Source organism: Pecten maximus, chromosome 10, assembly GCF_902652985.1.
Source record: "Pecten maximus chromosome 10, xPecMax1.1, whole genome shotgun sequence".
NCBI classification, from domain to species: Eukaryota; Metazoa; Mollusca; class Bivalvia; order Pectinida; family Pectinidae; genus Pecten; species Pecten maximus.
The window spans coordinates 24,016,092-24,043,545 of record NC_047024.1 but is presented as its reverse complement, the minus strand read 5'-3'; the positions used below and the strand labels follow the sequence as shown (position 1 = coordinate 24,043,545).

General features: G+C 35.5%; 1 protein-coding gene across 1 annotated transcript in view; it reads right to left on the bottom strand.

Moving 5' to 3' along the window:
• The window catches only part of LOC117336279 (plastin-1-like), a 37,177-nt gene extending 10,284 nt beyond the window's left edge, over positions 1-26,893 (bottom strand). The window contains exons 1-8 of the mRNA XM_033896760.1: positions 26,528-26,893; positions 7,400-7,555; positions 6,443-6,612; positions 6,044-6,136; positions 4,784-4,997; positions 3,915-4,100; positions 3,589-3,663; positions 387-597 (exon numbers count right to left, since the gene is read on the bottom strand). Coding sequence (XP_033752651.1) covers positions 387-597; positions 3,589-3,663; positions 3,915-4,100; positions 4,784-4,997; positions 6,044-6,136; positions 6,443-6,612; positions 7,400-7,555; positions 26,528-26,599 — 1,177 coding nt within the window. The 5' untranslated portion in view covers positions 26,600-26,893. The remainder of the gene's footprint in view (positions 1-386; positions 598-3,588; positions 3,664-3,914; positions 4,101-4,783; positions 4,998-6,043; positions 6,137-6,442; positions 6,613-7,399; positions 7,556-26,527) is intronic.
• Between the last annotated feature and the right edge of the window lie 561 nt (positions 26,894-27,454).

The window sequence follows — 27,454 nt, the reverse complement described above, 5'->3', positions numbered from 1 at the left end:
AATGGCGGCCATCTTGGATTTCGGACCGACCCAAAAAATAACAACACTTGGTCAGGACCATCTCAGGATCATTTCTGGCAAGTTTCAGCTCAATAGCACTGGTGGAACATGAGTAGAAGTTTAAAATGTGTTTTCAAAAAGGCAGCTATGGTGGCCATCTTGGATTTCAGACCGACCCGAAAAATAACAACACTTGGTCAGGACCATCTCAGGATCATTTCTGGAAAGTTTCAGCTTAATCCCACTGATGGAACTTGAGAAGAAGATTGAAATGTGAAAAGTTTAGGGACGGCGCACGACGACGGACGAAGCACGATGGCTATAAGGTCATCCTGACCCTTCGGGTCAGATGACCTAAAAAAACCTGTTGTAGATGGTGTAATTACTTTTTTCCTCTCTCGTTTCTTCATGGTTCATGTCAACTGGCTCAACATTAGCATCTTCCAGAGCTGGGTAGTTGTTAAACAAATTGGCTACAAAGGCAAGGTTAAGTCTTTGGTGACCTCCAACCACCTCTGCTGGACCAATGAAACTCTTACAGCCGATCTTATCTGCCTCTTCTAACATGGCAGCTGCACGATCATTCGTGTCATCAATCTAAAGGTAAAGAAAACAAGTGCAATCAATAATTGCGAAAAGCTCACCGGCGGCAGCAATCACATTTTGCATTCATTCTTTATGTATTTATAAGCATATCTTTTTGAAATTGTACGTCACATTAACATCGCTCCTAGAACTTTAATGGATGTATAAACCAAATAAGAAGGGTGTGGACTTACAAGCTTTCCAAAACTTACCCCAAAATCTTTAAAGTGGATTTTGGTGCTAAAAAATGTTAAGTCTAAAAAATGGTAAAATGCAAAAAAATCAAAAAAAAAAATTCTGCATGATTTCACCATAACATCACTCGTAGACCTCTCATGAATGTATTAACCAAAGTAGAAGGGTGTGAGGTGTATACTTTTGGACTTACAAGCTTTTCAAAAACTTATCCCCAAAAACTTAAAGTGGATTTTGGTGCTTTATAATAAAATGAGCAACAAACTAAAAAAAAACAAGAGGCCCAGGGGCCTTAACGGTCATCTGTCTCTAAATTAAAACCCTTATATTATTGTAGTATGTAATCTCTGTAGCAAGTAAATAGTGGCACTGTTGGCCATGGTGGCCATCTTGGATTTCTGACCGACCCAATAAATAACAAACTTAGTAAGGACCATCTCAGGATCATTTCTGGTAAATTAGAGCTGAATCCCATTGGTCGAATTTGAGAAGAAGTTTGAAATAGGTGTTGTTCAGGAAAACCATGATTGCGCAATCATGTTACAAAATGGCCGCCATTGCTGCCAAGTCAAAGTTTTTACGAGGCCGAAAAAATAACAACACTATGTTGGCTCGCCTTCCTCGACATCCTCACCCATTTCCAGCTCAATGGCACCAATGGAACTGGAGAAGAAGTTTAAAATGTGTTTTTCAAGATGGTGGATATGGCGGCCATCTTGGATTTCAGACCAATCCAAAAAATAACAACACTTGGTCGGAATCATATCAGGATCATTTCAGACAAGTTTCAGCCCAACAGCACTGGTGGAACTTGAGAAGAAGTTCAAAATGTGTTTTTCAAGATGGCGGCAATGGCGGCCATCATAGATTTCAGATCGGCCCGAAAAATAACAACACTTAGTGGGGATCATCTAGGGATCATCTCTGGCAAGTTTAAGCCCAACAGCACTGGTGGAACTTGAGAAGAAGTTTAAAATGTGTTTTTCAAGATGGCGGCCATCTTGGATTTCGGACCGACCCAAAAATTAACAACACTTGGTCAGGATCATATCAGGATCATTTTAGGCAAGTTTCAGCTCAATAGCACTGGTGGAACTTGAAATGAAGTTTAAAATGTGTTTTTCAAGATGGCGGCCATCTTGGATTTCGGACCGACCCGAAAATTAACAACACTTGGTCGGGATCATATCAGGATCATTTCAGGCAAGTTTCAGCTCAAAAGTACTGGTGGAACTTGAGAAGAAGTTTAAAATGTGTTTTTCAAGATAGTGGCTATGGCGGCCATCTTGGATTTCTGACCGACCCGAAAAATAGCAACACTTGGTCGGGATTATATCAGGATCATTTCTGGCAAGTTTCAACTCAAAAGCACTGGTGGAACTTGAGAAGAAGTTTAAAATGTGTTTTTCAAGATGGCGACCATCTTGGATTTCAGACCGACCCAAAAAATAACAACACTTGGTGATCAGGACCATCTCAGGATCATTTCTGGCAAGTTTCAGCTTAATCCCACTGGTGGAACTTGAGAAGAAGATTGAAATGTGAAAAGTTTACGGAAGGCGCAAGGCGGACGACGACGGATGAAGCATGATGGCTATAGGTCATCCTGACCCTAATAACATTAAAATGTGACAGACATTTTTACATATTGCCTGTTACAGATGTCCCCCCAAGACCCTTCAATGTATGAAGACTATCTGGCGAGCCCAGGGGGTCAAACAGGGCCAAAATGTGCAAACCATCAAACTGTCATCCCATCCTGCTAATTTGAACCAAGTTAGTATTGACAGACAAAAATGTGATTTCCATACATAAACTATAGTCAAGTTTACCCCCCGTCTCCAGGGGCAAATATGAGACCCCAGAGTCATGAAATTCACAAATTTGGTGTAAGGCACTTTAAAACGCTTCCATCTATGATGAGTATTTGATTCTACCATATTTGGATAATGAGAAGATGATTTTTGAAATTTTAGAAATAAGTCAAAAATGTTAATTATTTACAGACAGATGACACACAACGATGGATAAAAAGGTGATTAGACCACTTGAGTATCAGGTAGGTAACCTAGAAGTAGTAATAGTGATATTCTTTCAACCCAGTCGTGAAAACATACAGATCTATAGATATAGGGCATATATAAGTGGTTTATGATGAAATGTACAGAGGCTTCGGTTTGGAGAAGTTGATCGAAAATGACCAGTCAAATTCCGGATATAATTGGTCAAACGATGTTTTGTTAGAATGTACCCGATTACAATTTGGTTTGTCTGAACGATATGAATATCATGACAGATAATCAATGGATATACATTGTATTGGAGATTATATAAGAAAGGCAAATGACTATGACTGTAGTTTTAACCAGTATATGTACATGTACAACTGCACTTTACGATCGACTTACATTTTGTTACATCCGGTGAAGCTTCGTCATGTGGATTGGCTGTTACAGAATTTTCACACAACGAAGGCTGGGTTTCAGAAGTAATTTTTGATATATTTTAACAGGAACCGGACACAAAATCGGTCCAGTGTTCAGAATTCAGCGGGATTAGTATTTGGAGGACCAATTCCGTACAATGACAATTTGTTCGGTATTCAGAGGTGTTCGGTTTTTAGAAGGATCGGTTTTTGGAAGTTGCAGTGTAGAAGTGACATTCTTTTAACACAGTCATGACAAAATAAAGATCCAGGGCATAAATAAGTGATTCATGATGGAATTAAGCATTACATTATCCTCGTGTAATTAAACTAGGATCTTAGTACAAGCATTAATATACCATTATGTTTGATTAAAAACTTACATTCATAGCTAGCGTTGAAACACCAGCGTTAGACGGAGCAATTTGATGAAGTAAGTATGTGTACGCTTCAGAATCCTGAAAGAATAATGTTAAAACATGATATAATTCTAAAACTCATTACACAAAACAGGAAAGTGTTATATATACCAATGAATTCAGGTGAAACAACTGTTTCAAGATTTCAACATCTTGGGCAAGGCAGAGCATGCAGATAGTTTAAATATTCAGTCCCTGTGAAATTGATTCAACAGCATATTTTTACAACAAAATAAGATTTTGTCCAACATAGCCAACAGATTTCTCTACTTTCGTATTGGATTTCTTACCTTGATATCCTCCGTTAGGTTTGACACACGTTTTGATGAAGTTGACTTTGCTAATTGGTAGTTGACCCAGCGAATAAGGATCTGTTCTGGACTCAACCTCAGCAAGTCCTCCATAGTCTCGCCTTCTTGAAGAAGGACTGCAAGGTTAGGGTGCTTCACAATATTCACCTCACTCAACAAGCCAATCTGAAACAGAGACGAACATCTCACACTAACTTTATCATCTTCGACAGTGAAGCATTTTCCCCAGCACCCGCCATGTACAGAATTTCTTATTTATACTCTTGGATGTATATTTCATTGGAACATGCAGACACACAAGATCTTTTTTTTTTAACATTACGTCTATAAATACTTATTTGATACAATTTAGTCTATAAATACTTACTGGATACAATTTCGTCTATAAATACTTATTTGATACAATTTCGTCTATAAATACTTACTGGATACAATTTCGTCTATAAATACTTATTTGATACAATTTTGTCTATAAATACTTATTGAAAACAATTTCATCTATAAATATTTATTGAATACAATTTCATCTATAAATAGTTATTTGATATAATTTCGTCTATAAATACTTATTCGATACAATTTCAATATCACTTGCATTCGATCATTATGTGCAACAGAACTAAATGTGAAAATGCACAGAAGGGTTAGATCATTTGAAAATTATGCAGCCATTTCAATCTTTAGTTAGAACAAATAAAATTTAACAAATATTGCAGAAGGGGACAGACTAATGGACAGACAAACAGAATCTGGGTTAAAAAACCCATTATCCTTATTATAGTAATACAGCCATGTGAGCTCATATCTAAATGGACATAAAAGGATTTTATAATTAAGTGTTAACTCACTCTGATGATCTGCCAGAGCAGGCCAAGGATAAGATGAGGATTTTTTTCGCCGTTCTCTATATCCACTGGGCCAATATTGACCACAGTACAGCCGATGGCACGGGCAGAATTGATGACAAGGTTCTGGTTTTCTGTACGAGTGAATGCATTCATTTTCGTTTTGTTTATTGTACGCTCATCTATTGTTTCTGCGACCGCTTGGTTTATCAACTTGCTAAAATCACAAAAAATAATTCAATTTTACACAACAAAAGTTATACAGTAAAATTTACCTAAAACAAACTGGCATAATCCACATTTCTGCTAAGGGCTATCCTGATACAATGGGCCTGTATTTCTCACATGATCCTACAGCAACTATGATGTTGATCGAAGTCATTTCTACAGATACTAAGCTAATCACCACAAATATCAGAATAGGCTAGGCTTATTTACATCAATAAATTTTCTGGTCTTCATTCCAGCATACTTTTGGCCTAATATCAGGTCCCAGAATCTCTTGGCTATTGAGAAATCAATTGTTTAAAGATTTTAGCCTATTTGACAGTTGTGACCTTGAATGTATGTTAAGGTCATAGATTTGAAGAAACTTGGTAGTCCTTCACCAAAGCATGCTACAGACCTAACATCATGTCCCTGGGCCCTTTTAGTTATTAAGAAGTCATTTAAAGATTTGACCATATTAGACTCCTGTGACCTTGCATGGCCAAGTTTATTCATTTGAAAGACTTTTATAGCTCTATGCACCAGCATGCAGCAGGCCGAATGTAAGATGTATTGCATCTCTTGCTTAATAATAAGAATTTGTTTAAATATTTTAGCATATTTTGCTCCTGTGACCTTGAATGAAGGTCACGATTATTCATTAGAACAATCTTTATCACCCTTCATACCTGCATGCTATCAGCCACTCCTTAATAAGAATTTTTTTTAAAGATTTTAGCATATTTCACCTCTGTGACCTTGAATGAAGGTCAAGGTCAATCATTTCAACAATCTTGACAGCCTTTACAAAACAGTCTAGTTGAATGGGACTAAGTCTATGTGTCAGATATGACAGTGTGTCAGTCAAGTCAATAAAAACAGTGGAGCATGGAGTGTTGATCTAGTTGATATGGTCAGATGGTATAGGTTGTCAGTTAAGTCAGTGGTCAGTAAATTCAGGTTTCTCTGGATAAACAATTAAGAACGTTCAGGGTCCTAAAGTCGGCATGCAAAAAAACTTGATGAAACTGCCAAGTCCTGTTGTATGGTACTTACCATAGCAGGATACCGTCCTTGGTTTTTTCGAAGAGATCCTTTTCGACTATAGGAAATTCATACTTCACACAATCCTCATCACTACTCAGCTTTCTGTTGAGGAAAAAAAGCACAATCTGTATAGCAAAACCCCGGTATATAGACAACATTTCCATGAACAGTAAAATAAGCATTAGAATATAATGAATCTTGCTACAGCTTACTACTACAATAATACCATTTTTCAGGGTAAAACAATCAGAAACAGGTTGGTATATATCTCAATGAATAATGGAAAGTAATTAAATACAAATATTGCATTCTCTGCATCTGCATCTTTGGACCAGGTGAGCTAAAAATCATGTGTAAAATTAATGAGTGCCCTGATATGATCAGAGACAACACAGAACTGTAGTTTACCTATTGATCCAATCAGAATATGCTTTCGTCTCTGCATGTTTGACACTGTGAGTTGTCCCAGATACCGATGCCTCAGATGTTCCTCCATGAGTTAACAAGTCCTGTCTTTTATTCACTGCTTTTTTGAACTTGTGACCGACATCAGTCTCGGCTTTTGAATCTTTGTAAATCTGGAAAATTGACAGTATAAAAAGGGTATCTTTTTTTTTTAAATCTTAAATACAAAACGTATTTGGAAAATTGACAGTATCAATAAGAGGCCCATGTGCCTTAACAGTCACATGAGTTTTGAAATATTTAAGTTAGTTTAATTGACCCTTTTTAGCCCGTCTATCAGCCCTTGGGAACAGTCATAGTCATCCAATGCTGATAATGTTAACAAAGTTAGAATGAATTCCAATAAAAAATCAAACAAATGATAGTCAACATTGTAATTTCCCTATATAAACTATAGTGAATTTACCCCCCTCCCCAGGGGCAAATGAGACCCCAGGGTTATGAAATTCACACTTTAAGCACCTTAGACCCTTCCATATATGAAGTGTAATTGATTCGATCTTATTTGGGTTTTTAGATGAAGCCTTTGAAATTTTAGTTTATTTGACCCTTTTTGGCCCTTTGGCCATGGAAGCTTCCTGCCAAATTTCATTGAATTCGGATCAGTGGACTTGGAGAAGAAGTCGAAAATGTAAATTGTTCATGAACGCACGACAAACACACACGGAGTGTAAAAAAAAGATATCTTAATAGAACAAAACCCAGTAACATTGTTTATCACATTTTTGTTCTCTCCGAAAAGAGGTTAGTTACCTATGCAGAGAGCTAGACATGGAATAAATTATTTTGATTGGTTAAAATTTTGACGGAATCAAAGGGCTGGTGATTTAACAGGGGTTTCTGTATTCCAGCTAAACCAATATCAAAATAATCTTTTACTCCAATCTGTAATTTACTTACTTTAGAAAACTCCTCCCAGCTTAGTTTTCCGTCTTTAGAAGTGTCATATTTCTCTAGGAGTACCCGCACTTTGTAGTTAGGAAGTTTGACACCTGATTCACCTAACACATTACCGAGTTCATCTGCACTGATAGAACCACTGTTATCTGTATCACACTGAAAAATAACAAACACAAAATGATATAAGTTACAGGCCTAGGCTTATCATGAAGCTTACGTTTCGATCATACATATATGTGCAATTGATTAGTGCTACGTTAGAGGGGCTGTGAGAGGTTTTAATTTAAAAACGTTGTCCACCTTCCATACTTTTTATTCCATCTCTCAACTAAATAACAAAGCAACATTAATATCCAGTTCATATTTTCTGGAATTTGGTACATTATCGGCAATAGAGTTACTTCCCCCTAGACTATAAACTTTATTGGTAGATACCTAACGACCAGTATAATAGTATACATAACATTAGTGTGGTTGAACACTTAAAGGACTCGCACAACTAAATCAGCCAATCAGCTGGTGTTTCACGTGAACCAAGTCCCTGAGGAAAATGTGTTTCTTAGGTTTGTAGCTGTTTTCCTGGGTAATTAATATATGAAATGGGTACTTTCTATATACGAGAATAAAGTGTAGGGTCTTGAGGTTTGGAAAATAAAAAATATACACTCCTACTGAAAATAGAATGGCGTAGGATTCGAGATGTAAAAAGGCGGGAATTCTCCAGGTAGGGGTTCCCCAGTGTACTGTTAATGTCAGGGTTACTGTCTTTTTAGTACCCGTGTGCTCTAATATGCCATTAAACCTATATAATAACAACATTTATCCGATAGAAAAAACTTCAAACTTTAATTTGATATAAATTTCACATCATTTGAACTTCAAACGAGCGAATAAAGGGATGGGGTCACTAGTAATAACATATACAGTGCAACTTCCGAAAACCGAACCTTCTAAAAACCGAACACCTCTGAATACCGAACGAATTGTCATTGTACGGAATTGGTCCTTCTTTATTATAGTATTAAAAAACTTCCAAATACCGATCCCTCTGAATTCCGAACACCGGACTGATTTTGTGTCCGGTTCCTGTTAAAATATACCAAATATTACTTCTGAAAACCGGCCTTACCTGAGCGATTATGACACGAGGTCAGGCCAGTCAACCGTGAAACAACAACTGTGACGGGTATTGTGTGAAGCCTTATTGTCTCGGGACCTACGTAGGTGATTTGTACAGGTATCCAATATATACCCCAAGGGGGCATTATGACGGAAGGCCTAGTGTATAATCAACACGACAATTATGAAACAATGCCACACTTTATTGAAGCGCGTTGGTTCGTTTATCTTCTCAATACAAATAGAGCTAGAAGCCTGAGTTTCGCATTTAATTTAAATGAGGCCCAAAATGGGTTGTTTTCGTAAAGAAGCCAGTGATGTTTTTTTTAGACAACAGCGATGTCGGAAATACGACCAGTATCATCTGATCAATTGTAATTGATATTGAAACAAAACATCTTCACACCCTTTAATATTATTTGATGTGTAAAATATTCCGTATCGGACTATTGGCCCCATCCACATGACGAAGCTTCACCGGATGTAACAAAATGTGGGCCGATCCTAAAGTGTAGTTGTACATGTGAAAATACTGTTTAAAACTATTGTTATAGTCATTTGCCTTTCTTATATATTCTGCAATATATACATTGATTAACTTTCATAATATGCATATTATTCAGACAATCCAAATTGTCTAAGTATGTACGTGCCGTTTTGTAATCGGGTGCATTCTAATAAAACATCGTCCAACCAATTATATCCGGAATTTGACCGGTCATTTTTCGACCAACTTCTCCAAACCGAACCCTCTATAAACCGAACAAATAGTCATGTCCCATGCATGTTCGGTTTATAGAGGTTCCACTGTAGTAAACAAGGAGCCGCAAAGCTTGGCATTATCCCCCGCGCCCCACAGTTGGTATGAAAAACCCAAAGAGGCACAACTAGGGCATTAATCTAATACATATATAAAGTTTTGGTGAACTGTTTTGCAGCTGTAGCCCAGAAAAGTATGTCAAACTGACAGATAGGACACAACTAGGATACTACAAACAAAAGGAAACATTAGTAATTTGTTGTTTTTGACAATTTTTTCATTATAACAGAAAAAATACCGAAAAAGGAATGTCTGCAATAGCAAAAGGCACGACTAGAGTACTAGTCTGATCCATACAGAAAATTTCAAGTAGCTGCGCTGAACAGTTTTGGAGTTTTAGCCTGGAAACAAAAGGAAACAGTAATTTGGTATTTTTGATTAAGTTTCCATGGTGACAGAAAAAATACCAAAAATGGAAGGTCCGTATTAGCAAAAGGCACAACTAGGGCACTAGTCTGATATATACAGAAATTTTCAAGGACCTGTGTCGAACAGTTTTTGAGTTATAGCCCGGAAACAAAAGGAAACAGTAATTTGGTATTTTTGACTAAGTTTCCATCGTGACAGAAAAAATACCAAAAATGGAAGGTCCGCAATAGCAAAAGGCACAACTAGGGCACTAGTCTGATATATACAGAAAGTTTCAAGGAGCTGCGTTGAACGGTTATGGAGTTATAGCCCGAAAAGAATCTTGGACGGACACACGGACGGAGCCCAATTTAATATATAATTATTTGGTTGTGTGAGTCCTTTATAGGGGCATGTGCGTTAATTAGATTGAATACAGTAACATAAAAACAAAATTAATTTGAACTCTGTAATATCATTATTATGCATATAATAATTATATACTAATTCATTACTGAAATGACATCTGATCATAGACTCTGATTGGCTGAATCACTTTAACCAAATAAGGACAACTGTACATTATAGTGTACAAGTATACATATAGGTCAATATACACACAGATTAGTCAGCTTTGCCTGACGGTGACTTACAAGGGCAAAGTTAACCCTTGGTTATAAACAATTGTTACAAGACATCCTAAATCAAAGGTCAAAGTACTTATTTTGAATATATCCCGTTTAAAATGAATTCACCAGAAAAACTCAGTACATGTATTTTACATATATATACCATGTAATAGATTTGGGATAGGTTTCTCATCAATAATACATATGTATGTATATATATATATGCAAATTGATGACCTGTTCTTTTATGACATTCAGTAAGACTTTCCATTAAGATTATAAAGTTAAGACTGATAATTAAACAACACTTCAGGTATATGATTAAGATATACTTAAAGTTCAAAATTATTTTTGTCTTTAAGATGACACACAAATTTGCTTCTAATTCATGAAACACTTTTTCATTGATGTAGGTCAGAGGTCAAAATGTAGGTCAGACTGACACACTCTGTCACGAAGGTGAATCAATACCCCAAATATGAAGTTTCAGTGTAAAGTAGTGCAAGAGATAAGCCTCAAATTTTTCTTTGATATAGGCCAAAGGTCAAAATGTAGGTCATAGTGACCTGCTTTTGATACACAACACACTGCCTCTTCTAGGTCAGACGACCAAAGAATGAAGGATGGATGGAAGGATGGACAGACACAAATAAAAAGCTATAGTCCACCCTGGTTCCTTCTGGCTGACTTATATAGCAAAAGTTGACATCTTTAAATTTCTAGTTGACCTCTTTAAATTGGTAGTTGACCTCTTTAAATTGCTATTATGATTGTAAGCTTGCTCTGAGCCACAGGTCATATATTACATACAAACTCTGGGTATGCTCACACAAAATAAATATATTTTTTTCTTTAAATACAGAGTAATATATTATGAAACATAACATACAAGTGTTGACGTTAACAACTTGAATTTGGATTATGGTACTTCATGTTGCCATACATTTCTACATCGTTGTGCAGATTAATGCTGACTGTACATGAGTCAAGGTTAGCTCGTACTGCTGATCTATAGACATTTAACACCTGCATTTATAAATATATAAGAAACCATCCTATTTTACTACAGAACAATCTTGTTATCTTTACTCATGTTTGGACTTTGAAATTATCCTCAGATTGGACTATTTTTTTCAGATTTAATGTAAGTCAATTTGTTTCATGTGCAAAAAGAAATAAACTTGATATTATAGACTTTGCTCTTTATTCGCATTGTGTCAAGTTCATATGTGGTGTCATTTGAAAATAGAATCTATATATTCAGAAGTCAGCAATACTCTATATATTACATAATCGCCCCCAGATTTAAACATGACGGATTACCATATAAGTACAGTGCTTATTATCATATAACGACCGTGAACCATTACGCGAGGACATGGGTACAACAGATTCACTGGTAGTCACAGGGTGTACACATTACATACCGGAGATAAAAGACTGACAATACAAACAAGTCCTCTATAGCTCGTGTGTTAAACGATGAAATAGTTGGTTACACCTGTCGACAAACAGAAAGCCAGCCCTACAGGTAAAACCGGTGGAAGTTTAAGCGGATGTGGTTTCTATATACCAATATAGTTACCTCCTAAAGTCAACTCCAGATTCGTTTGGACGATGTCAGTGTGTTCAGAACTTTAGATAACTAAACAAGCTTGAATTGGGATTCCATATTTAAAATTTCATCAAATTCACTTAAAATACATCAGTATTTATAAGAATTCAGTTTCTGCATAATTCCTGGCTGTATTAGAGGTCAGTCATTATCAAATACTTGAAGCCTTGTCAAATTGCAAACCAATTTGTTGAAACCTGAATAAATCAAAATAATCTATGCATACATCCAAGGACAGCTACACACTATCACACTTCACTGATCGTCGGGAATGAAAGCCATCGAGGGGAGGACCATAGACTATCCATCATTTCATCGCTGTTCCGTCTGTGTTGTACATTATATATATATATATACAAAATATCAATACCAATTGACCTTAGAGTATGTTAAATATATATACGGAAATTGATTCAAGGTCAACTGGTCAGTAAAGGTCCAGAGAAATCTTAGATTTGATCTCTATGACATTTTTGGTAACATCAGGCCTATATCTGAACTCAACTACATGAATTGTGCAGGCACAGAAGTGTAATAGGAGAGGAAAAATGCATGGCCAGACTGGGGTTCGAACCTGGGACCTCCATACACTAGCCGGATGCTCTGCCCATTGAGCTACCTGGTCGCAGATTATCGACCCAGTCCAGTTCCACTACATTCCTCCTCCTTCAACAAAGTCTTCAACCCCGAAGACACACACAAGACCCTATACCAGCTCCGTGGGTATTTTAGTTGGGCCATATGTAATAGGAGAGGACAAATGCATGGCCACACTGGAGTTCGAACACAAGACCTCCGCACACTAGCTGGATGCTCTACCCATTGATCATGAGCTACCTGGCCGCCAATGATCGACCCAGTCCAGTTCCGCTACAGAAGTACCTCAAACATCCCAATTCCCAATACAAACTTGGAAAGAACGCCACTTAAGTATGGAGTATGGAATGTCACATGTTCCAATAAAATCATAAACTAATTACATTTATATTATCTTTGATTATTTCAAGATTAAATCTAAGTTATTTTTTATTCTTGTTCCCATATAATGAATCCAAAGCTTTGACTCCCAATTTTATTACATCAGGCAAATAACTGTTTTCATAATTTTGTACATTAGCTGTATCAAATACCGTATGATATGAAAATTTCCTCATCATATCAGATTCATTTTTTTAACAGCTAGGCTCAGATAGGAAGCTTGCCAATATATATGAGACACATATATACTATCTGGGTTGTTTATTTAACTAGATTGGGTGATATCACAAATCAGTAAACTCGGTTAATGATTCAGACTTCTTCTATAAACAAAAATATTTTACCCAACAATGTTATTGTCAATTATACTTTTACTTTAATGAAAAACAAATCACATTATCAAAGTCATTACTAAATTTATCAGTGCGTTGAATATATTAACCATGGCTTAAGCTACACATATCTGTTGCTGCAGATATATTTGATAATGTTTTCTGAGTCAAGGTCAGAGAATGCAATTGACACCACAGACCTAGTGTGAAAAGTACATTTCTTCTAAAATGACAAACTTGCCACAGCAGATGGCACAGGCGACAGTAATGTAAAAAGCAAACACGTGCACTGACCCTGAAAGTTGTCAAGGTCAGACTCCATAAGATTTCTTCCTGGTGAAGCCTCTTGTGTCACTAACACTTGTTTAAAGTTACAACTAGAATGACTATTACTACAATTAATCTGACCTCGGGAATTGCTGCACTCATGAGGGATCCATCACTTATATATTAAATATAATCTTCAATGCCCATTGCATTCAAATTACACACTTCTCCACATGCCGGCGTAATATTTCCCTTACTATCCTCATGCATAACTTGTGATAGCCTTATGAATATATTATGTCAAAAGAAACTTCAATACAAACTCATAAAACTGAGTAGGAAATATAGGTAAAAGGCTATTTGGGGTTCATACGGTCATAAATTTCAATGCTGTGAGTGCAAGTGTCTGTTCATCATTATTTTTTGTAATTTTATTTTATATGAGGCTACAATACAACTTCCAAAATTGTATTGAGTCCCAACAAAATACTTCAAATGTGCAAGTCCCAAAAATGGTGAAAGGTATATATAGAATTGAGGTACTATGATTGAGGGTCAGAGGTGAGGGACAGGGGTGGATCTCTGGGTCTATATAGCTGGTTCTATAATTGAGGGACAGTGGTGAATCTCTAGATATTTAGAGCTGGTTCTATAATTGAGGGACAGAGGTGGATCTAGATATTTAGAGCTGGTTCTATAATTGAGGGACAGATGTGGATCTCTAGATATTTAGAGCTGGTTCTATGATTTAAGGACAGAGGTGAATATCTGGGTCATTAGAGCTGGTTCTATAATTGAGGGACAGAGGTGGATCTCTAGATATTTAGAGCTGGTTCTATAATTGAGGGACAGAGGTGAAACTCTGGGTCTTTAGAGCTGGTTCTATAATTGAGGGACAGTGGTGAATCTCTGGGTCTTTAGAGCTGGTTCTATAATTGAGGGACAGAGGTGAAACTCTGGGTCTTTAGAGCTGGTTCTATAATTGAGGGACAGAGGTGAATCTCTGGGTCTTTAGAGCTGGTTCTATAATTGAGGGACAGAGGTGAAACTCTAGATCTTCAGAGCTGGTTCTATAATTGAGGGACAGTGGTGAATCTCTAGATATTTAGAGCTGGTTCTATAATTGAGGGACAGAGGTGAATCTCTGGGTCTTAAGAGCTTGTCTATAATTGAGGGACAGATGTGGATCTCTTGAGTCTGAAGAGCTGGTTCTATAATTGAGGGACAGAGGTGAATCTCTGGGTCTTTAGAGCTGGTTCTATAATTGAGGGACAGAGGTGAATCTCTGGGTCTTTAGAGCTGGTCTATAATTGAGGGACAGAGGTGAATCTCTGGGTCTTTAGAGCTGGTTCTATAATTGAGGGACAGAGGTGAATCTCTGGGTCTTTAGAGCTGGTTCTATAATTGAGGGACAGAGGTGGATCTCTAGATCTTTAAAGCTGGTTCTATAATTGAGGGACAGAGGTGAATCTCTAGATCTTCAGAGCTGGTTCTATAATTGAGGGACAGATGTGGATCTCTAGATCTTTAGAGCTGGTTCTATAATTGAGGGACAGAGGTGAATCTCTGGGTCTTTACAGCAATGTATTGGCTGGCATTATATAGTAGGTCAGAAGTGTTAACAAGTTGAATAGTGAAAACTGCCAGGGTATTTGAGGGGAGAAATTACACTAGGCTGACAGCTGTTACCCCTTTCAATGACAGGTGTCCCTGCATTGTTCCCTCCCGCAACCTGAACTCAAACCAGATCCCAACAATGTGATCGGAGTCATTGAACCAGAGTATTGGGGAAATTTGAATAAATTTGAATATGGTGGAACATTGTTGGTCTGCAGTATTGAACAAGACAGAAATGCAACTATTTTGCTAATTCATTTTTAGGAATTCTTGATTAAAATCTCTAAGGACATTATATATCTCATAACATGATATAATGCACTTAAAATTTACTATTTGAATGTGTAAGTAACAAATGCATCAAACCTAAAGTTTTCTTCCTTTTAAGCGTATATGTATTCAAGCATTGCACTTTTCAAATATGAAAACCTCTATCTAAAATTTTTGAAATTAATCATTCAATAAATTGGTTATTTATAAACACATCTTTTTTATATTGCGCAGCTATTTTGAAAAAAAAAAATTACATTACCTGTGGGAAAACATTCCAATTTGGTTGTATGAATGTACTTTACAATACCTTTAAAGTTACCCTGCCACAAAAACACTTCCTTGCATGTCATCGATCCTTAATTCTTTATTTTTTTTAAAATGTACACAAGTATTGAATTTAATCATAACAAAAGAAATGTTCAACTTGTAACCATTACATAGATTGTAAAGTATTGTAAACATACTTCCGGTATATACATAAACCGGTTTTGTCTAACAAGTAAGAAATAGGTGCAATGGTGCAAAACCATACACAAAAGCTACAGGTTTCGAGTCTGTCGACACGCTAGCCCTTCACAAAATAACTTTTAACTCTGACCTTAATCATGTATATCTGTAGCATACTACAAAATTTAAGTGTATTTTGCATGAAATAAACTGAGTGTCAAAATATGTATATATGCTTTCAAATGTTAACTTTATTTATTCATTTTGCAGCGATTGCAAAACAAACTATTGTAATCATATGCTTGTTGGCTAAGATAGAAGTGTGCCAGAGTCTTAGAATTGGAGGATCCGGAGTCCAGTCTAGTACCTGGAAGAAACCTACCTAGCTTGACAGGTGACCCCATCTTTTCACAATTGGGGGGGGGGTGGAGGATGGGTTTTTTAATGCTTTATATCCTTAGCACTCAGGCAATCTACACAAACAGGAAAAATAAACAATTTCTGGTCACAGGCACCCGAGAATTTGTTTCAGAAGGTAAGTAACATTTTATAGTTTTAGTTCCAAACCTCAGAAGTTCAACTTAAAACTCTAAATTATTATATAACAATTCTTACCTATAACTCAGATTTAGATTGAAGTGTAAATTCTCATTAAAAATCCCTGTGATATCATAGCACTGAACCAATATATCAGGTCCCTGTGATATCATAGCACTGAAACGTTATATCAGGTTCCTGTGATATCATATATAGCACTGAACCAATATATCAGGTCCCTGCGATATTATAGCACTGAACCAATACATCAGGTTCCTGTGATATCATATATAGCACTGAAACAATATATCAGGTCCCTGTGATATCATAGCACTGAAACGTTATATCAGGTCCCTGTGATATCAGCACTGAAACAATTATCAGGTTCCTGAGATATCAGCACTGAAACAATATAAGGTAAACCTCCGATTAATTCGAACATGCGGAAAGTTTGAACACACATTTTTTTCTAGAAAACCAGTAATTTTTTAGCTAGTAATAGTTCGAACTCTGGCTGTTTATAACTGACACCATTTTGGATAGTTCGAACTTGTCAAATGAAGAACGTAAAGTAAGATTTTTTTTCGGCAAACTCCATTGAAAGCTCGCGACGAACCGGCCCCGATGACAGGCCCAGAAAAAATGCCAAGATTTAAATTTGATCAACAGGCACGTTTAGGTTATCAGATTGTATGCATGATCATTAGAATGTGTCTGTGATTTAATATGCCACATATCTTAGCGTTAATTCAGTTTTTGTTACATTGCAAAATACACCATGCACGAGACAGCTGATTGCAAATTTAGGCCCCGACAATGTATAAATAACATGCGATATTTGTATTCGCGCTGTATGGCAAACTAAGAAATCGTCCGTGTATTTTCACATATAACTAGTGTTAACTTAGCATTATGATTATTTAATTGTGACTGGCCATGGACATCTCTTAAGTATTGCCAATCAAGCTATAACCTGAAAACCTGCGACCTCACGCCAGGTAAGCAGGCTACGCGAGGTGTCGCTTGCGGTAAAGTTGAAAGGATTGGCTGCCCGATCGTGCTGAGTGACGTGAAAAGCATTCATATCCAGTCAAAACAATCCACAGGTGTCCCAATTAGTGATGGATAATTTTGCAGGTATAAACTATGTTTGGTAGATAATACGACTGGGCATATTTAAAAGCAGACATGTTGATGTTCTGACCTAATTTTACCAACATATATCGCCTATTTTTACAGTAGTGCTTTCGTAAACGCAACAGGTTATGTAGACTGCTTTTGATGTATTTAAGAGACTATTTATTACAATAATCAATAGCGATAGTTTCTCATTCAGATAAAAAATATAACCATGCAAAGATTATACTGTACAAATATTTAACTTTTGTGTCACAAATGAAACGTGTACTGTACTGTTTTGGGGCCTACTGTAGCTACGCATTGCCCGAGCGGCTTCGCGCAATAACCATCATAATTATCGCAAAATGAAGAACGTTTAACGATCAATTAACACTGAATTAAATAAAATACTATCATTTTACTTACTTATAAATGTGCCATTGTTCAGACCGCCGTTGTTACGTATCAGATTTACGATGGATGTGTTTGTGTCTAATGATTTTACTCTGCCTAGATTTTCGCCGATATTGACTCGAATAGTTCGAACTCGCGCTTATTTTCCGAAGCGTAATTTCGAATAATTCGAACATGTTCATCAATATTTATTTAATTTTGTTCGAACTAACCGGAGGTTTACCGTATCGAGTCCCTGTGATATCATAGCACTGAAACAATATATCGGGTCTCTGTGATATTATAGCACTGAAACAATATATCAAGTCCCTGTGATATCAGCACTGAAACAATATATCAAATGAAACAATATATCAAGTCCCTGTGATATCAGCACTGAAACAATATATCAAGTCCCTGCGATATTATAGCACTGAACCAATACATCAGGTCCCTGTGTTCATATCTGAGCAGGGTTATCAATACAGTATCAATTCAGGGTCATAAATTAGATGCAATAAACTGTACAATCAAGTCCATACACAGATACTGGTATATTGCCTGTACATAGGATTATGTTAGGATTACTCTATTACATTTCTGTATACCTTTTATTACACAAACTGGATGATGTCAACATATATATTGGAGGAAAAAAATGTTCATCACGAAGATTCACGGAAAGTAATAGAGAAAATAATGTGAAAAGTGTGCTTTTGAAATATATACACTATCATTTGACAATCTTAACAGGCTCTTATTTTTTAAGATTTTACTATTTTATGTTTGTTTGTCCACCAAAAGCAACTTATAATTAAGCAAGCCACTGTATAAATCTTGCTGATCACGTTTGTTTCCTCGTTTACTAAAAAGCTTTTAGAACTCCAAAGACTGTAGTAAACAATGGAATCCTCAAACCCCTTCATAGTTCAATATATTTTCATACTTTAACAATATATCTCCAATTTTTTTTTTTTTTTTTTTCAATTTTAAGACCCTTCAAATGGTCTCAGAACTCCAGAGCGCTGCACCTATACCATAACAGATGATTGCTTAAATTTCCTGTTCACTACATTTTACAAGGAAATCTATATATGTATACACTAACAGCTGGCTATCTATGTTCCTGAAATACACATTTTTTTTATAAATTATTCAAATGCCCTACTGAAGTGTTTAGGGATATATGTCAAAATGTCTCAACAGACATACAGAATCAGGGTAGTAAAGTAAAAAAAAGTCTTCAAAATATACTTACATATAGATTGCTTTGTTACAAGTTACAGCCTTTTAGTTGTATCAATATATATAACTTGTTTTGTGCTAACTCAGGGTTTAAAATACAGAATGCCCTTATCATATTATCTGCAGTGTTAATAGTTTCAATGATTGGGGTATTTGATAATACCATATTTATCATGTGGTAAGACAAGGGGCCCCAACATATAACTTGGGAATCAAATCTACAAATGTTGACCTATTGCAGGCCAAAGAAATAACATGGTCAGGTGGGCTTATTTCCTGGAATGGGATAATACTATAGGGAGTCAGTTAAAAAACATTGATGATTAAATTATGGTATAATTATATTCATTTTACCTACAACTCCAAAGTTATTCAGCACATTTTGACAAATCACTCTGAATACGATTTTTACGACCATTTAAATCTTTGACTTCAGTTCAATAAGATCTGATACGTATACTTGTTACCAAATGCACAGTTACCTGTTGAAAGACAAATTGTGTGGGAGGACAATTTTGACAGATATTTCTTGTTACTTATGCTTATACATGTATATACATACCTATAAAAATATACATATGTGGTACAACCAATCAGAAATTGACAAGAGAATTTCGAGGGGTGTGAGGGGATCAATGATGAGTTATAGTGTATGTGTGGGCCGGGGTCTACGCGTCAATAAGTACCGTAGCACAATTTATTAGTGCAAATAAAACATTGTGCAAGAAATACCTCACCTGTGAATCAAAAACGTATATATAACATAGCTTGAACTTGTAACAGACATCTCAACACATAGTTCGTTTATAAGGAGTGTCTAGTATGTCATCATATAACGGATTGACAGACATCACTACCATGACGGTGCTCTAATATAATAAATTATACCATATTTTGGACGACTTTGATTCATATAACAGGAGTTGGATTAAATACACCTATGTATATATATATATATGATGCATATTTTAAGGTTGGTAATATAATAAATTATACCATATTTTGGATGACTTTGATTCATATAACAGGAGTTGGATTAAAGACACCTATGTATATATATATATATATGATGCATATTTTAAGGTTGGTAAGTACATGTACAGTTCATGAAAGTCTCAAATTACAAAGTATCGTTTCTGTTCAATACATAATTTATCATATAATATTGCTCAGCTACATGCAGCCATATCTAGCTGAAAATAATCCATCCTCACGTATTTCAAAATCAAGAATTTATTAGGCTTCAAATAAACGTTTCAGACATTGTTGCCTTATCTGAACTATCCTGGACTTTTTGTTGTTGGAGCTACACTCCATGTTCTTTCAGGGACCGCGGTGGCCGAGTGGTTAAGGTGTCCCGACATTTTAACACTAGCCCTCCACCACTGGGTTGCGAGTTTGAAACCTACATGGGGCAGTTGCCAGGTACTGACCGTAGGCCGGTGGTTTTTCTCCGGGTACTCCATGCCAGCTTTCCTCCACCTTCAGAACCTGGCACATCCTTAAATTACCCTGGCTGTTAATAGGACGTTAAACAAAAACAAACTAAACCATATTCTTGAGCTGAGTATAGTGTATAATACCTGGCCATGGATACTTAATTAAAAATTCAACATTGATTAATTTTCTTTATTTATACTTAAATCAGTTTTTTTCTTAATTTTTTTTTAATTATTACATATTTTTATTCCGTTTTTGTTTTGGCCCTATATTTTCTGAGATGTTCATTTTACATACTGTTATAATTAATATTTTTCTTTTTCTTTTTTTTTATGGGCAGTTCACTCCACAGAATGACGACAGTACACTGATGACCTGTATTAGGTCAACTGGTGAACAGGATATAAGCTCCCTGGTGAAATTATATTTGTATTTTGAGTGACTACAAACTAAGAAATATAGTCAGTCAGGCTCCCAAGAGAAGCGTTTCAGAGCAGTCTGACAATAATTTTCCTTGGCATATCATATGGTATAAAAGCTAAGGTTTATGTAAAGTGTAATGGTGCAGAAGAAGGAGAAGCTCAGCCTACCGACAAACAGGGTCCATTAAACTGATGTACATTGTGTACATCACTGCCAGCCACTTTTACCATAACAAGATAACCTTTTAAACTGGAACTTGAAATACATACTAACACATCTTTTCCAGTTTAAATTGAATCTTGTCAGCACATTTTTTTCTGCTTAACTTAAAACTCCCCCAAAATAATAAAATATATATCTCTCCCCCCCCCCCCCCCCCCAATATATATAATACATAAAGAACTTAGAGTATAAACATAGCTATATATATGTTTTTATTTATTTTTTTCTTGTTTGCATACAGATAAACAATTTGATGTATATAAGGAAAGTTCATATAAACAAGCACAAGGATACCAGTATTCCTCAAGCATCCCCCCCCCCCCCCCTCCCAACTTACCCTCCCTGCTAAGATTAATAAGTCAATGACTCAGTCACAAAGGATGATAACAACCAAGAACCTACTTGATTTGTAGCATGTTGATAACAAAGCCAAATACTAAATTTCAGCTCATTATCTGAAAGTATGAGGAAAAATTCTCGTAACATCTAGCTGGGAACCACAGCCAAATAGACAAGAAATGTATATATAGCTCAAATTAATATTTGTTAATCTTAAATGCACAATAGCAATGTACATTTATAAATGACAATTAATGGATTCATAAAGAAAGAATGAGATACAATCAATTTAACTATCACTATAGTACATGGTATTTGGAAAATTTCAAATACTTTGAAGGAATTGGACATTTTTTCATTAATTACTATTAAAAATTACATGGCAGCTTAAGGGCACTGACAATGTGTACTTTATCATGCCAAACACAAGTAAAAACAGGTAACATAGTGTGTATTTTCTGTGATGAATTGTCGGCCAGTTAACCCGTTAATGTACAGTGATGAGTCTGGAGAATGAACACACGCTCATCAGGAAGAAAACAAGTGACAGAACATCCTGGTCTGTTTTCCAGATAACACTTTAAACGTTTATCAGTATTAAGTCTATGCAGCTTAACAAATCAAAACAAAAATTTCATATCAAATTTGTCTTTTTATGTTTTAACTAAATCCTTTGATAATAATTCTATGTCTTAAAATTCTAATTTTGCAAAAACGATTTATACTCAAATGATTTAAAAGATTTGAACAAAATGTGTAGTATAAATTTGTTGTAATAATTTTAAACTAATTGATCTTTAACAGGAACTCGACACCGGGACATATAGGGAGCAAAATTCACAAACAACAATTATGCCCTCTACTCCAAAGCATAGCTAATCTTCCTGCCTTTGGTAAAACCATAATCTATCTACTAATTTATCTAATTTAACTTTCAACATCTAAATAAATCAAAGTTTCAGTATGAAATGTAAAAACTGTCTAGACTAGGATGAAAGTGTGATAAGCCTTTTAGATCATATTCAAAGTATAAGGCCACTTCTATAGTGTTGTAACGTAAAGTCCTGACCTGACTTGGCACACATCCCAGAACACGTAAGCTTGGTACTATTATCATACATTAACATTGTCCATAAAACACTAAAATAAAACTGTTGTGAAATAAAAATGATTTGAGCACTCAAATTTATATTTCAGGTCCATAATTTTATATAACTTGAAATAAATCTTTATATTGCAGGTTATTTATTTCTTAGTGCAGTACATTCAAATTTAATTCCAGGACAATTTTTGAGTCAAACACCGTAACACCATGACTATACTTAGTCTTTAGAGTGATGGGCAAGATAAATAAAAATACACTGAAAGATTTTCACTCAGGCATTTAGCGAGATGATTGACGACTTCTTTGTAACTTTCATTTTTAACCTATAAATATTTGTAGTATTTTGATATAGGGGCAGCCATATTTGTACTACAGGTAGCGTATAAATATTTGTCTCCACCCATAATCGTAGGTGTAGGTATGTAAATACTAACTTGAATACATAAGTAAGCTAAGGGTTCTAATACTTGAGACAAGTAGATTTTATTGTGGAATTACATAAAATTCCACAATAGTAGATTTTATTTAGTCATGCATGGGATGTGTAACACCTCTGAATAACACACAACCATTGGTCAGTTTGCTTGTGTGTACAGGTCATTACACATGTGTACACAAATAGTGTATAGTATACTCAGACAGTCCCCCCAGGGTACAGACCAGTAACTGCTTGTCTTCATTCATTCTGTGGAATTTAACAACCTGATAAGATCATTACCACTTCATTAATAGGTACCTAACTTCCAATAGCTTGCTGACAGGTCTCGTTTGCGCTGTAAGCTTGCACAGACATAAAAGGTATTATGATGGATTACCAAGACAGTCTTATTCAAGATGTACTGTAAAATACTTTTACAACAGGAGAATCTTTGTATGATTTATTACACCTTGCTGTCTGAAACAGCTTAATTACGATAAAAAAAATGTTGCTTTGTGGCTGAAAAAGGACTACAAATAAAAACAGGACTTTTTTCAAAACAAAAACATTGCAACAACATCAACAGGCATTGCCGATGTGAGTTATATATTATTTTAAATTTTTAGCTTTGTCAAAGTGAGGATCTGAAAAAAACGACTAAGCTTGCATTTTCTCAATTTAGATCTCAGATCTACAAAAAGCAATTTTAATGTAACAGATATATGTCTACCATTAATTAAAGTTTCAAAAATATGCTAAATTATATACAATTTCTCTGACTCAAGTGACTGTTTTAATGTTGTTACAGAATAAAAATAACTGATACTTGAATATACAACAGACCTGTTGAAAATTTACTCAAACTTTTAAGATACCGTACAAAATATCATTCCATGTTAACATTATGACAGCCAAGTAGGAATCATTAATTCCTTTGAAGGTATACTAACTGTTTCATTGTAAGTTGGATCAAATTATTGTGTTACTAGGTGGGGGTGGACAGTCCAAGATAATTCTTTTTATATTCAGATCGATAACAGGGAGTAGCCTCTCTCACCACATGCCCTTCACATCTGAAGTATATCATAACCTTTCTTGGGTGAACTGTAGTTTACATGGTGCATAGTTTAAATGATATTCAAACCATTAGTCGACTTTTCACTTTCTACCAATTGGATTTTCCCAATATTTAAACTATTGGAAATTCTATAAGAACAGGCCACATTATATATTTATGCATTTCCTGTTACATACTCAAAAAAATTTGGGTAGGTAGGTATTTTTATTAAATATTTATATATTTCATTTAAGTGGTTAAATTGTATACATTCTGTATGAGGTTTCTCATGATTTCAACAATGCTTCCTTGAAAACAGGGATGATATAACGATACAAAAGAATAAGGGCAGGTAGCTTTAGCAGCAAAGTGGTAAAGAAAGCTCACTGATTTGTTTTGTTTAATGTCCTATTAACAGCCAGGGTCATTTAAGGACGTGCCTGGTTTTTGAGGTGGAGGAAAGCCGGACAACCCGGAGAAAAACCACAGACCTATGGTCAGTTCCAGGCAACTGCCCTACGTGGGTTTCAAACTCGCAACCCAGAGGTGGAGGGCTAGTGATAAAGTGTCGGGACACCTTAACCACTCGGCCCCTTGGTAAAGAAAGCACATAAAGGAACAACTAAGAAGTACAAAATAAAAGTTTATGGACCTTTTAATAATTTGTCTCCGTTTGCATGGCCATTGAAATCAATTTGGTATTTAAGATATATATTTAATTTTTTTCTGCATTCTTCCATGATATCAGCCAGTTTCTTGATACCAGCTGATCAGAGCTACACTAACACAGACTGAAAAGCTCCTGGGTAAAGAACTACATATCTGTCTATTGACATATGTTTCGATGCTTCAGATGTCTGGAAAAGAATCACTTGTGTTCTTAAATTATTACTAGTCAATACTTCAAGGCAATGTGGAAGCTATACACTTGTTATATACACCAATTCACCAGGGTCTCCAGAGCAGGAAAAGTATGCATAAAGAGAATGGTTCCATTGAATTAGAAAGATGACAAGTTGCAGGAAACGTTTTAAAGTTTTTTAAATAGCGTTTAAAATCACTCAGTATAATACCAGTGATCCAAAGCAAATAATAAATTTGGCTTCACATATTGTACAAATAATTTTATTTATGTATGGAAATGAAAACTAGGACTCCTGAAACTTTTTGTCTTAATATAAATGCTTCTACTGGCAAAATGAATTGGAGTGGTACATGTATTTACAGTTGATACAAGCAAACACAGCCCCTGTCAAACAGAAGATAGCTACTGATAACATTGATATTGTTTATTAACTTATGTACTACCTATATACTTTATATAAACATCCGAAATTATGCTCTTGTACAGTAATATGTACCCAACAGATTACATACTGATTTATCAATCTGAATTTCCTGGACTATTTCATATAATGTAACAAGTACAGGCCTAAATTAAATCCACCTATAATCAAAGTTTTCGATTTAAATTTGCTGTAAGAGGTAATCATTGTTATCTCAAAATCACATCAATTTAAAAATACTGCAAGCACTATATATCAACAACTTGAAAATTTAAAAGGTAGTCAATGGGCGTAATTGTAATTTTCTTTTCTACACTAGACTGAAATGGAAACACCTGTGACAGCATTTTATGTACCCCCAGTGAAGGCAAATGATCAAGTGTGTACACAGGTACGAAAAATACAGGTACATGTATGCACCAGTCTAGGTGTGAGATTATGATGCAGACGAAAACGGAGTTGTGGTTTAAAACTTGACATTTAAAGATAAAGAATTCACAATGAACGCATCATCCGATAGTGTAGTCATGATACCTTGTACACCATCAGATACAGGGAGACTAAGTTATGATTCATGTTTGTTTATGATAGAGTACAATGAGTCAACTGTAGCTTCACATGTATGTATATATATATATAGTAGACCATATACGGTTCGAGTGTAAATTATATAGGACGATCGCCCTATTTTTAATAAATAAATGGAAGCTTTGATATATCCTCTGTATTTTTTAGTTCAAACTAGCGACAGACACAGATAAAATAGTCCTCATTAGCGACACCTTGCAAAATATTTCTTACAAAACCGGCTTGCTGTCAAAGAATTATATATCGATTGATTTGAGCTCAAGCTTAAACAATTTCTATCTTTTACACTTTTTGACTTCTAGATCGTACTGACGATACATGCTACCCGTTGGCCTGATATGTTTGTCTATGTAGCTCAGGTTAGGTCTATTAGCTTTACGTTAGCTATGGGACACCGGGATTATGTGACGCCTCGGATCGAGAATAGGCAAGATGGCTTCTCCCTGAAACACCGGTCTGTCGACTTCCTAATGTGACGGACATCTCGACCATACACAAACTTCGTACTTACCAATTCAAAGGCAGCCTTTGCCTCCTCATATTGTTCCTCGGAAAAACAGTTAGAAGCCCTTGTTTGCTCCATCTTGGGTTCTTTCGTCGCTGACAGAGAATATTGTGTGGTATGACCTCGCGAGAGTTAGGGTGGGTCGAAGTCACGTGACTGATGTCGGAAGTAAAAGTTCAGTCCTGATTTGATAGAAGTTTGACACAACTACTGGTTGATTAAAAACTTAAATTATATGATTAAATTGGCTTGAATCAAGCTTGGTCATTTCCTACGGTACACATAGGAGAACTGATGGTACACCAGAAGCAGTCTGGTGGATATTAGGACACACCTGCGGCTACCTGAGTCACAGTAGTAGGCTTACAGCCAGGAATGACACTTCGCATTAGGTGGATGACCATATATGGCAAACGAGTTAATATGTGGGATATTTACAGAGTTATTGAAGTCTTGCGGTTAAACACTGTCTGAATTATCTATCTTTTCTCATATATACTATTTATGTGTTGTGTCATCGCTGTTTGATGTAAATATATAGAAATATGCATCCATATAATCAGGGACGTATAATAAGATACATGTCCCTGATATAATAGACTCTATTACTTACCGATGATATAATTATAAGACTTCTAACTTACGTGTAGATAACATACAATGTACAATAATGTACAATATTATAATATTTTGTTTATTGATTAACTGATAATTAAGGTTTTTTTCTTCAATTATTCCTTATATTGATGTATCACAAAATGTACTATAATAAATAAATAAATAAATAAATAAATAAATAAATAAAAATAAATAAATAAATCTATTAAACAAGGAGATTTAATCAAACGTAAAACGTGGATGTAGACATCACATCGAGACAGTAGTTTGATCATGGATGTTTAGCATATCGTAAGATCCTTTACCTAATGAGCG